This window comes from Pogoniulus pusillus, chromosome 26 (assembly GCF_015220805.1).
Source record: "Pogoniulus pusillus isolate bPogPus1 chromosome 26, bPogPus1.pri, whole genome shotgun sequence".
In the NCBI taxonomy this organism is placed as follows: domain Eukaryota; kingdom Metazoa; phylum Chordata; class Aves; order Piciformes; family Lybiidae; genus Pogoniulus; species Pogoniulus pusillus.
Genome location: NC_087289.1, coordinates 5,531,163 through 5,543,948, shown reverse-complemented (window position 1 = coordinate 5,543,948; position 12,786 = coordinate 5,531,163). Strand labels below are relative to the sequence as shown.

The 12,786-nt window shown below is 51.5% G+C and overlaps 1 protein-coding gene across 1 annotated transcript; it reads left to right on the top strand.

Annotated features, from left to right (window-relative positions):
- The first annotated feature begins 333 nt into the window (after window positions 1-333).
- On the top strand, window positions 334-4,453 carry NPPC (natriuretic peptide C). Its single transcript, XM_064165090.1, has 3 exons — window positions 334-631; window positions 2,103-2,421; window positions 3,931-4,453. The coding sequence occupies exons 1-2, from the start codon at window positions 371-373 to the stop codon at window positions 2,406-2,408; spliced, it is 567 nt and encodes a 188-aa protein (XP_064021160.1). The 5' UTR covers window positions 334-370; the 3' UTR covers window positions 2,409-2,421; window positions 3,931-4,453.
- Window positions 4,454-12,786: the final 8,333 nt, after the last annotated feature.

The following is a 12,786-nucleotide window of genomic DNA, read 5'->3' as shown; positions in this document are numbered from 1 at the left end:
CTACCGGGACGCCCCCTAGCCTGAGCCAGCCAGCCCAGGCTGTCCCGTGTTGCTCTGCAGGGGGTTACTGGGGAAGCTGGCGTGTGCGCAGGGTCCGGGGGGTAGCCGGGCAAAGCGAGAGCAAACAGGTTGCAGGGGGCCCGGGGGGGTTGGGGGATGCGTGAAGCCGAATGCTCCCCGCACTCTCTTGCTGCTCTCCAACTCCCCGCGCCGGTCGCCTCGGGCTGTTGTGTCATTCGTTCCTGCCAGAGGAGCGGGGACACCCCCGCACCCCCCACGCCACCCCCTCCTTTAAATTCCTGCTATTGTAGAATGAAGCGGGTTGGACCTGGGTTGTTTTAGATGACATCACAGCAGGTTGGGTTATAAAATGAATGAAGCAGAAAGCCCAAGTTCAGTAGCTCGGCACTTCGCAGGCGGCAGGAGGGGACCTCGGGGCTCCGCTCTGAACTTTGGCTCCCGTCAGTGCCGACCTCTCCCCGGGGCTCCCCTTGGCTCCGCGCTGCCCTCCCGGTCCCCTCTTGCTCGGTTCCGCAGGATGCAGATCTCACCCTTGCTGGCTGGCGGACTTTTACTCGCTCTGCTCTCCGTCGGGCTGGAGGCGAAGCCGGTGTCTCAGCTCCCACAGAAGGTACGCTCCCTCCCTCTCTGCCCTCTCCCCGGCTCGCTGGTGGCACATGGGGGGAGGCGCGGGGTGACTTTGGGGCGGCAGAGGCATTACAAAGTGGGGTCTTCCTTCTCATGCGCTTTTTCGAGTACTAGAGGACTCCCGGCTTGTGCAGCCTGTCCCAAGCATGCGTGTCCCGGGGCCGTCAGCCCCAGCGCCGGGGCTGGAAGGGACGCTGCCTGCCGTGTGCCCTGTGCCGTGTGCCCTGCCGGAGCGGCTGCAGCAGTCTGCTCTTCGGCGTCGCCCCGGGACCCTCTCTGTGCGGGCCGCTGAGGAAGGAGAGCGGACCCTGAGCGGGGTGGGCAGCAGGTGCATGGATGTGACGCCAGAGCCTTGCGGGCAGCCCTGCCCGAACAGGCCGGGGCGTCCCCTGGGGATGTGGCACCCCAAATGGGAGTGTCCCGAAGAGCTGGGTGTCCCCACGACGCTTGAGCAGGAGGGGTGCAGCAGAGGCGGCTGACACTGGGTGGCACTGCCTGGAGGGCACAGAGACAGCGACAGGGACTGAGGAGTGCCCCAGGACAGAAGTAGGATGGAGCTGGGGGGGTCCCTGTACAGAACTGGAGTGTAGGCTGCAGAGAAAGGCATGATACAGAGTGAGAGGGCTGTCAGGGAGATGAATGGGGGTGAGCAACCCCAGGGCTTGGGCAGCAGCATTCACGAGCGGGGAGATAGATGGGGGGCCTGGGAAATGTTGGGGGCAGGGGGTGAGCAAGGAAGAAAGTGTGCCCCCGATCACTGTGGCTTAGAATTGGAAGAGTAGGGGAACCCAGAGAGCTGTAACTACAGGACAGTGCAGTGGGGAAGGGGAACTCTGGTTACCCCACCACTGTTTGGGACACTCTGCAAGGTTGGGGTGTAAGGAGTGCTGCTCAGAGTAGTGTCACCCACTTGGAGCTGGGCTGGGGAGCAGGAGCATCTCTCTATGATCTGAAGGCATCTGAAAACTGCCAGGGGACATAGTTAGCAGGGGATACAGTGACCAAAATGGCCTGAAAGATGCTAGAGGAATCAGTGCCCTACCTGCCCAGGTCAATGCGTCCCCTGCCCAGGTTTCAGAACCCTTCTGACTATTGGGGAGTGTGGTGGGTGTGTGCAGTGACAGCAGCACGGCTGGGGGGTGCAGCACCATTAGTGCTTTTAGGGGGCTGGAGGGAGCATAGAAGGACCTGGGCAAGAGCCGAAGGTGGAAAGCATCGCTGTTTTGCGGGATGGGGGGGATGCTCCGAGGCCAGGACAGGGATTCGGGGAGGGAGAGGATGCCTTGGGCACGTAGTGGCGGGGCGGTGGGCTGCACTGCTAGGGTGTGCACTGCAGGGTGGATACGTCGACCCCGCCGCGGGTGTCTGGTGGGTTCCTCAGACCCGACACGGGGAAGAGGACGACATGGGGGCTCTGAGGGGCAGCAGCGCTCTGACCCTCTCCCTCCCCACAGGCCTCCCGCGGCTCGGCGGCGGCGGGTCCGCCAGAGGCGGCGGCAGCGGAGCGGGAGAAGGAGCGGGAGAAGGAGCGCAGCAGCAGCAGCGGCAGCAGCGGCAGCAGCGGCGGCGGCAGCGGCGGGTCGGGCCCGCGGGAGGCGCGGGAGGCGCGGGCCGAGGCGAGAGCGCGGGCCGGCTGGGCGCGGCTGCTGCAGGACCCGCCGGGCCGCCGCCACAAGGGCCTCCACAAGAAGGGGCTGGGGAAGGGCTGCTTCGGCCTCAAGCTGGACCGCATCGGCGCCATGAGCGGCCTCGGATGCTGAGGGACCCCTGGCGGTGAGTGCCCGGCCGGGCGGCACGGGACGTTCCGGGGATGCCGCGCTGCCCCTCCGTGCTCTGCGGGGCGGGGGTGCCGGAGGCAGGGCTGCAGATAGTCGGCTGAGCCAGCTGCAGACCCCAGCGTTGCTGATGGGTAAAGAGCAGGACTCTGAAGTGGGCTTTAATTACATTCCCATCGCCCCAGCAACTCTCCGGCTTTCTCACCTGCCTCTGCAAAAGAAACAGGCCCTCAGCCATAGTTCATCACTCCCGCAGCAGCTCAGGGTGGGTTGTTCGTAGTGTGAGCCAGACCCGCAGGCTCTGAGGAGGATGCAGAAGGAGCTCCAGTGCAGCCATACATTCACAGTAGCTTCCTATGCTTGACAGACTCAGGTGACCTAAGGACAGGTGTTGGGAAGGTAGGACACTCCCTATCTACCTGTCTGGGAGGGTTAGCAAGGCACCTTTCTCAGCCATGCTCCACTTCTTTTCATGTAAGGAAAACCAATACAGAAGCTCCCCATCTGTCTTCTGGCTGTGGTGACTGACAGGCAAGGGTAGCCTTTTCCCAACTCAGGCTTTGCATGAGAGTAAGTGAAGGGAAAGCTGGGAGAAGTTCTTCCTACAGCACCCCATGGCCACTGTGCTTAGGGATCAATGGGCAAGAGAAGCTTCACTTCCCCATCAGGGACAAGAGAAATAGAGTGACTCCTCCACTGATGGCCAAGGGTGAGCAAAGCACTGCTTTGGCTTGGTCCCCAGCTGCAGGTGAACTCACACTAGGGGAAACATTTGCCCAGTACAGCCCAGGGTACTTGCTCTTCATCCTACAGAACAGCACAGCCCCACTAATGGGGATGCACCTCAGCCCCACAGTAACATAATCCAGCATAGAAGGGACTGGACCCAGGTATCCTGTTGTGCTGCAGAGCAATGGGAAGAGCACGGCCCAGCAGTACCAAAATACCAGCACTGGTCCAGGACTCTGCCTGGACAAATAGGTGCTGTTCCTCTGCTCCCTTGAGTAGTGACCCTTCATTATTCCCAAAGGTTCACCCAGCTCAGACCTCCACAAAGTGCAAGCAAGTTGTGTGGCCAGATTGCACCCATCCTATTGTTAAAATCTCATTTCTCCTAGGGCCAGGAGGAGCACCACATTTCCCTCTGGCTCTTCCCTAAATACCAAATAGCCAGGAAGCAGAGAGTGAGCTCCTTCCTTGCTTTAGCAGGAGCAAAAAAGCTCAGGGTGGCCTTCTATTGTCTCTAGCATCCCACACCAGGCTTTTTCTCACAGTAGGCTTCAGCTTGGGATCACAGAATTTCTTAGATTGGAAAAGCCCTTCAAGCTCATTGAGTCCAATCATTAGTTTCACACTGACAAGCCCCTAACTAAACCAAATCCCTCAGCACAACATCTAATCACTACGAATCACTACGGTTAGAAAGTACCATCCAGTCCAAGATGGGATGGGTAGCAGGTGTTTGTATGGCAAGTACTAACAGGCACTTTGTTCTTGTTCCTCACAGGGCTTTGAATCCATAGTCCATTTTTTCCTACTGTGGCCAGGCAGGGCCATTCCCCAGGCAACGCCTAGAAGAGCAGAGACACCCCCCACACCCTCCCCCCGCTCTGGAGTGGACAAAAGATGTGGCTGTGTTTTTCTTTTTGGTACGAGGAGTCATGGCACCAGCTGTTTTGGGTTTGTTATTTTCTAAAGAAGTGCTCTCTATCTTATATATATATATATATATATATTATATATACAAACACTCACTGAGACAAGGGACAGTGCTTTTCCAAGAGACTGATGAAGCCAGCTGTATAACGTTGCTGTTTGTAAATTCATGTCATGCATAAATGTATTTATGTTGTAAAGCTATTTATATATTGTTTATAAAGAGATATTTATAAAAGAAAAAAGAATTATTTATGTAACTAAATGAAAACAGAAAAAAAAAAAAAAGTCAAGCATTGTAACTTTTTTTTTTTTTTTTTTTGGTCCTAAGTAGTTGACAAACTTTAAAAAAAAAAAATCATCATTTCCATGTGGCATTTTGTAACCTGTCTTTATTTATCAAATTCACATCCAGTTGAAATGTCAGATCCACTGATTTTAACAGAGTTTGGGAAGGAGTTGCTCAGGTGTTTGACAAAAGTCAAGAGCAAGAGAAAGGTCAGCTGATTCCATATGCAAAAGTAGACTCCTGCCCAATCCTGCGATGCTCTGAGGGACCAACTCCTGCCCGGTGCTGTGTGCAGCTGCAGGCCTCTGCAGAACCCAGCTGAGCTCCTTGTGAGAGTACAGCCTCAAGCAGCTTGCCTATCGCCCAGACCCTGAGTGACACCCGTGGAAATAAGCCCATCATGTCAACAGCCTAGACACGGGTTCATAATGGAGTGACAAGAGCAGCACTTGGCCTGAACAGGGTTTAACTGCTTCCAGCCTGCAGGTTTGGGTCCAGATCTCATCCTAGCACTGTAGCTGCATCACCCGGTGCTGTACAGAGATGCAGTCCCTGCTGACAGCAACAAAGAGACCTCACTGGATCTGGCCCCTGGCTGCACTAGTGGGAACAGAGCTCTGTGCCAGAGGCACTGTTATTCCAGGATCCAGCAGCAAAAAAAGTGTCCTGTTGATATTCCTATCCGCCAACCTTGTCACTAGTAAGCTGTAAGCCCCTTCCCCGAGCAGAGATTTAACTGTGCCTGGGATGATACACAGACCAAAACATACCAAGGGCTGTCTGGTAAGGATTCACGGACACAGCTGTTGATGCAGCTTCTTGCTATGTAAAGTGCATTAAATAAATCCTTAAAATGAGTTGGAGCTCTAAAGGAAACAACAAGCAAGGGAGCAGGGAGCGCAGCAAACATGCAAACTCCTGCATGAAGGCTCTTTGGTCTCATTCTTCAAAGAGGCCTTAGAAAAGACAGAGCGGCAGGCGCCGAGCCCAGTCGTGACAGGAGTCACAAATTATGCCCTGACCATTGTAGTGGGCTGGGAAACAACGAGTATTATGTTCTGCTGGTCTCCAGTGCCTAGGACAGGGCAAAAAGGAAGTCACCAAGACCTAGAGGCAGAGATCCTTTTCCTTAGCAACCACCAGGAAACCATAGAAACCTCCAGTCAGAATCTGCCCAACTATTAGAGAACAAGAGGATTCGGCCAGACACTTGACAGCTCAATCAGGGCAGGAGCACATCTGTGACGTTTTCAGACTTGTATGAGCAAAGCCTCTGTCAGAGATGAGTACCAACCTCAGAAGTCCACGGAGTCCAGCTGCATGGGAAGCAGCGGCTGATGGACCACGTAAGACATTAACTATGTGGAACAAAATTAAGACCCTAGCAGGCTGAGCTGGGAGGGAAGGAGGCAGGCAGGCAGGGCAGCTGGTAGCTCACAGTTGGCTAAAGCCTTCCAGAGGTGCCTATAGGACACTGTGAGGCAAATACAACACCGGTGAAAGTCACTCTACCAGATGTGCACACTTTTAGAGGGAAGGAGGGACTGTACCACGAGCTCCTAAAGAGATGCCCATCAGAGGGGACTGTCCACTGTCATCTAGCAAACCTAAAGGACAATAAGGAATCACTTACTGTGCAGACCTTGCACACAAAGGCCAAACAGCCATGTAAGATGGTACTGCTGGTCCCCCTCAGGGTAATGGTCCTTGAACATGAAGCAGCAGTACTGACCACAACAGTGCCAGGCTGCAACCAAGGTGGGGCAAATTCCCCTTCCAGTTTCAGCTCTTTGCTGCAAAGCCAGAGCTGGAATGAAACCATCTGCCTGGTGACAGACAGCTTTTCCTCAACCACGCAAAGGGAACTTGGTCTCAAGAATTTGGTCCCCAAAATTTGACCACCTATGAGAGACACAACCTCAGCTCAGGTTGAGAGAGATCTCAGAGGTCATAACCTGGGTTCACATATGGTCTGGGTCTCCATTTGTCCTTTGCAGTGTAGTCAGAAGTGCAGCCCCACAGCACAGGTTCTTTCCATCCACTGGGTTTCCTTGAAAAGGGCAAGCTCAAGGAAAAGGACAAAGCTGCATTGCAAAAGGACACCAGTTTGGCAGAAGGAGAGAGAACAGAGTGAGAGCTCCCTGTGCAGAAGGGAAGGGATAACAGCTTGGCTCCTCACTTTACTGCCTCTGCTCTCACCAGGAGTAAGTAACCCTCTCCCTTCTGCAGGACAGTAACGTGGTAGGGCTGTGAGCTGATGTGCAGGAGAGAGGGCAGCACTTGAGGGTGAAAGCACTTGGGAAAGCTTTCAGATCCACTCAACCTTAGCACCCACACAGCACAGTCCTGACAGGCCATGGCTGGCATTGGAAGCAGAGGTCACTTCTCCAAGGCTGACAAGCACCTTCACTGGGTGGGTGGCCAAGCCAGAATGGGAAACAGAAACAGCTCATTGGAGCACAGCAAGCACCCGATAAGGCCACAACTGGGTGTCCCTGATGGGCTCAGTAGGAAAGAAGGCCAGCAGGAAAGAGAGGAGCCACAGGAATCTAATTAAGAGGGGAGGAGGCATCAGTGCAGCAGAAACAAGTTTATCTCACATCACTGCCTCCCTTGTGGGCCAGCTAGGTCAAATCCTCAGGACATCCAGTAAAAGGATCCAGGGCCAGCACTGGAAAACTCCCCTGCTGCATCCTAGCCCACAAACAGCAAAAGTGAACAGCAAGAGCTGTCCCGAAGGCAAGCTGCAGCCTCAGGAGAGGTTGCATCTCACACCTCAACGGTGAGCTCAAAGGAACAGCATCTAGTAGAGACGTACCCACGCCCCTGGAAGTGAGGCTGGAAGCAGTCCCAAGGTCCTTTGTCAACACCCAGGTCAAACTAACAACCATAGGACCTACACATTTCCTGCCCTGCCAGCTGGACGAGTAGTAGCCACATTCAGATTCCAAGTGGAAACACTTGTGACAAAAACAGCCTTGATTTCCCCTCTTCAGGAGCTATTCCTAGCAAGAGAGCTACAGGTTCTCAGCCTGAAAAGCACTCTATTCTTTAGCAAAAGGGGACAAGAGCTTTCCCCAGCACTGTTGGACAAGTAAGTGTCTTGCAAAGCCCGAACAGGCCAGAGGAGAATTTAGAGCTCCCACAACAGGGTCACAGTTGCCCTCTACCATGTGGGAAATCAGTTCTGTTTCCCCAGCCAACACTGCTTGTTTTTCCCTGGTACCATTAATACAACTACTCCAAGGTATTTATTACTGAAGGGTTACAAAGCCCAGCTCAGATGACAACAAATCCCAAACCAATGAAGAAAAAGAAAAGCTCAGAGCCCCAGAGCGGGAGAGCAGTGGAATTTTCTAGCTGGAAAGGAACTTGAGGCATTGAGCTGGGACTGCTTGAGGCAGCAGCACACATGCCCCTGCACTTGCTCTAGGACTTCTCCAAGCATGGGCTGCTTCCCTCAGAATGCAGAAAAACAAAGGGAGGGGATCACAGGGCAGCTTCCAGAGGGAGCCTGCGCTTGACACAAGTGCAAGTCGAAAACAAGAAGGGAATTGAATTCAGGCCCCTTCCTGTCAGTCAGCAACTAACTTTGTCAGAAGGGATGGCAGTGCTAACCGAATCAGGCAATTCATTAGGTTGGGGCACACAGCAAAAGCCCAGGCTCTCTGGAGCAGAACTACAGTGAAAATCCAGGGTAATGAGTTGCAAACTGCCTTTGTAAATGACACTTCTGCAGCGACTCTGGCAGGCTGGGAAAAGAGCTAATAGGAAAATCATTAGGTAGCATCCCTTTGATATTGTTGAAAACAGCACAGGCTATTTTTCCTGCCCCTTCCATAATTAACCTGGTACATTACCCATAATACTCCAGGATGATATTCCCACAGTGGACCACCTTATTTGCATTAGGGGAAAAGAAGGGTATGGTACACAGGAGGCAGATGACTTCTAGAAAAGCTTAAAAAGCTTAAGATTCTCCCCCACCCATACACACACATCTCCAGTTCCATTGGCAGTGAAATCTCTGCCCAGCCAGGAGACCAAAGCACTTCACAAACCTCTGTCATAGAGCCAGCACACAAAAGAGAGGCTGTCCTAGGAAACACAGCTGCAGAGGAGCCAGTTTGCCCAAGGTTGCCTTCTGCAGCTGGGGCAGAGCGGGAATAGGACACAGCTCTGTGCTTTGCCCCCCGTTTGTAAGACTGTCCTTGTCCTTGATTCTCATTACGCTAAACCGGGCAACAGCCTGCATCTCCCCAGATAGAGAACAGCTCTGAGGAGCAATGCCTACCCACCTGGCTTGTCTGCCAGCAAAGAGAGGTGTCAGCTCACAGTTATGATGTAGTAGGAATAGCATCACAGCTGGCAGATGATCCTGTAGGAAACTTGTGCTCCCTAACAGCTGTGAAGGTGACAATGAAACGCCAAGATGTTACTCAATGCAGCAGTGCAAACCAGCCTTAGGACTGTGCTAATCATGAGACAGTGACTGAAGCATCAGGGCTGGTGAGATAAACAGCATCTTCAGGAACAGTCTGGAAGGCTGGGCAGCACTACTTTCAAACTTCATACCCTTGAAGGTACAGCCCTGTGGTCAGACAAGCCCAAAATACTTGCAGAAAAGGCTGATCTCTGGTGGAGTGAGGCTTCATTTCACCCACCACAGTCAGCTCTTCTGGAAACAGAGGCATCTTCTGTGCATCAGCATGTGTAAAACACCCTAATGACACAGATTCACAAGCCTCTATAGCAAACTTGAAGCTGTAGGTATCCTATCTTCTACTAAAATGACACCAAGCAAGGACTACAGGCTCAAATTCCTTTGCACTCTGTGGAGAAATAACACGTTTCAGGACTGCTAAAGGACCTTATGGCATCCTATTACTACCTAGAAGTCCTAGAGCAGGGACATCTCCTTGTCTTCTTGATATCAAAAAGCCACGGTCACAGCTATCACACTCGTGCAATTTTCAGCCTGCAGAAAATACATCCAAGCATCTCGTTACTACTGTACACTGCAGAAAAAAAGTGTGAGTGCCTGAGTATTTGGAGACAGGAAGCAAAATGCTGCTCTGCCTAATGCTTCACATGGTTCACTACGGCAGATGGAGGTACTACCACAGCGTTGCTAAGAAGCAGGGTGCAGCCCAAGGTAGGGGTAAATATGCTCTCTTTAAAGCACACCTCTTTAGCTTCCATCACTTACCTCTGGTAGCTCTGTGGCAGGGCAAAATCTGAGACAGTATCAGCAAAATATCATCAGTCCCTGAGAGACACCAACCTTGAGCATCGAGCACAGTGACACAATGACATATTTCTAAAAGCTCTGCTGAGAAATCCAGTCAGGCTGTCAGGTTCAAAGTCCATAAGGAAAACACAAGGTTCAGGTTACACGCAGAAGCTGAGATCAGTCTAAACTTAATTTACCTTTCTTAATGTCCCTGGGTTACTCTTTCTCAGCTTACATCAAAATAAGCAAGAAGGCTTCAGGTTTTGGTTCTCTTGCATTAGGCCAGATGCTATAAAGGACTTAGTGTATGTGTGGAGGAGAACCAACACAGAACTTTGCACGAGGGTAAGGGCCAGAGATCTGGGGAGGTGAGTCTGTATACTTGGGAGGCAGGTTCTTCAATTTCTGTATTTCCCCATTATTCAGAATCACAAGGGGCAATGCTATTTCCCTTGGTTGCAAAGTCTGCAATCAGCTCAGACACTGAAGTAACAAACAGCAGCACCAGGAGTGCAGCAGCTTTGACCATGTTACCCCATCTGGAGGCTGGCTTTAAGTGGTTTCCAGAGACCTTTCTGAACAGCTTAGAAACACAATTTAGGAAAAGTCTGGTTTACCCTTGTCTGGTTTATCCTTGTGATTTGTAACATTTCAACACAGTTACCAAAATTGGTGAGACTCTCCCTTCTGCCTCTCCTGGAAGAAAGTTAAGCCCAAATTCCTTTTTTGCACACATGGAGCAAAGCATTTCTCCCTTACAGGACAAGCAGAATGCTAACAACAAACCCATCCACTTTGCAGCAATGGTAGGACCATCTCTTACTACTGCTCTCTTCTACAGGCACAAAAGCCTCACTTTTCCTCAGCTTCACTTGGAGAGCAGCTCTGCAGGGTCCTGCTCCTGTAGCTGACCCACAGAAAAACATCTACAAGCCTGCATGGAGCTCTACAAGCACCCATGGGCCTTCACTCACACAAGACTGATTGCAGGATGGGTCTCAAATTTGAACACAGCAGGACCTGTCAGCATCACTGATTTTCCCTTCTGCTCTCTACAGACTAAGCCAGCATTCAACATATCTGAGGAGGTGTGAAGCAGAAGAACAACAGACTTCAAGTAAACCTTTTTTTTCCTGTAAAAAGATTGACATCGGCACTGCTTCATGATGTTCCAGAATTGCCTGATGTTAGCTGGTATCAACTGAGTCACAGCAGGAATGCCAGGGACATTTGTTAGCAGGAGGCACAGCTTTAGGGCTAGGGCAGTCTACCAGCACTGCAATCAGCTGAGATCCTCTCTTCCATTTTCCAGCTCAGTGCTCAATTCCATATTAAACAAGCACTAGTACAAGTGGAGCTGCAGAACACGGCAATAAAGCCCTGAAGAGCAGAGGGAAGGCAGTTCCATCTACTTTGTCCCCCCCCGGGTAAGAGCAGCAAACAGAAGTTCAATAGCTCAAACTTTGTCCTGCTGCAATCTTCAAGTGAGCTGCAGCTGGAGCAGCCCATTGGTGCCATAAAACGAAGTAAGGCAGGAAGCTCTCCCCACATCAGGGAGCAGTGTCCAGTAGTGCTCTGTTAAATGCCTCCAGCAAGCAGAAACAATACATGGGAGTTTGCATCAACTCCACCTCTGCTTTGATTTCCCCATGGCTCAACTAGGCTCTCTAGGCACCCTCCCCTTGAAACTGTCCACAATTTAGCCCCTGCCAACCCCTAATTCACACAACTGCTCCAAGTTGCTGCAGTCACAGAAAGTCAATGGAGGCTTTATCTGTTGTCCTTCTCAAACAGCACAGCACCTCCTGCATTCTTCCCTGTTAACAACTATGCCTTCTGCTTCATTCCTGGAATAGCCTCTAACTCTTTCTTTCAAGCCAGATTCATTAACCAGCTGCTGCAGAGCTGTTTGCCTCCCCCAGGTACTCTGTGCATGTCATTTGTTAATGACTCATCTCAGACTGGGCTCATTGCAAAGACACCCTCCTCCTCTTGCGGCACCAAGTGCAGTCGCTGGCACACCAGGAAAGCCAAACATGCAAACAGCTCAGTTCCCTCCAATACTCCACTTCCTTCTCTGTCCTCTATCACCATCAGACACGGGACAGCTCTTTATTCAAAGTGCTATTTCCTCCCTTGTTTCTTTGTTGATCAAAGGCAATGTGTACTGAAGCATAAATAAGAACTTCACCCCCAGCCAGGCTTTGAGAACAGCAAAAGCGTAAGAACAACTTAAGAACTTCCACTACCCTAAAGAAGCTTCAGCAAACTAATGTGACTTCTGTGACTGGCAGGGAATAAACACCAAAGACACCAAATTCACATCTATTTTCCCAGCAGATTGTAGCTAGCTGAGGAGCTAAAATGATTTCCAAAGGCATCTGTATTCATCTTGCCTCTTTGCAAGACTCATATTAAAAATGGGAAGGAAATGAAAGAGCCAGTGGGGACCACAGAACCTCTTGTTACCAGTCAAATCTAGTCAGGAACTGGATGACCAGTACAGTACAGCTACCCACACAAGCCAGGAAGACTCAGTTCATCTCCATCATACAGATCTATTCGGCCTGGGTACATAGAGTCCACCTACACCTCCTAGGGAGCTGTCAGCTAAACACTGGGAGAAGCAAGCACAGAAACCAGTCCTGTCACTGCTTAGGAAACAGTTCCCTTGAGATTCAGGGGAAGGCTTTGAGCTCTGGGCTTATTCACCTGACATCCTTCCCTAGGATTTTTTTTTGCTAGCATTTCTAGGGGGAGAGAGAGCTGGCAAAGGATCTGAAATCAAGGGATGTGATCCAGGCAACTGGATGGGAGATATTTAGATCTACCTTTCAAGATTAATAGCTGGTGTGTCTGCACTGCAGGAGAAGAGGAGGAATTTACTTTCACAAGTGTCCAATCAGTCCCGTGACTGAAGACTGAAAACACACAGATGGCAAAGAATTCTGGTAGCAGTAAGGGGAAGGCACGTGCATTGCACAAGCAAGTGCAGGTGACAGCTGGCTGCAGGACTGGGGCACTGTCACAGTCCTCTGCTTAAACAGCTCCCCTGCCTGCACACAGGAAGCCCTTCTCTTTACAGCATGGAGTGAAATGCAGGGGCCAAACCACAAAGCAGTAAGTACTCTGCTAGACTAAGAGGGTGGAATCAAACGGCCTAAGACAGAGCACAACTGCAAACC

Coding starts and splice junctions, on each gene's coding strand:
- NPPC (XM_064165090.1), top strand. CDS start 371: ATGAATGAAGCAGAAAGCCCAAGTTCAGTAGCTCGGCACTTCGCAGGC. Junction 632..2,102: donor TGTCTCAGCTCCCACAGAAG/GTACGCTCCCTC, acceptor CCCTCCCCACAG/GCCTCCCGCGGCTCGGCGGC.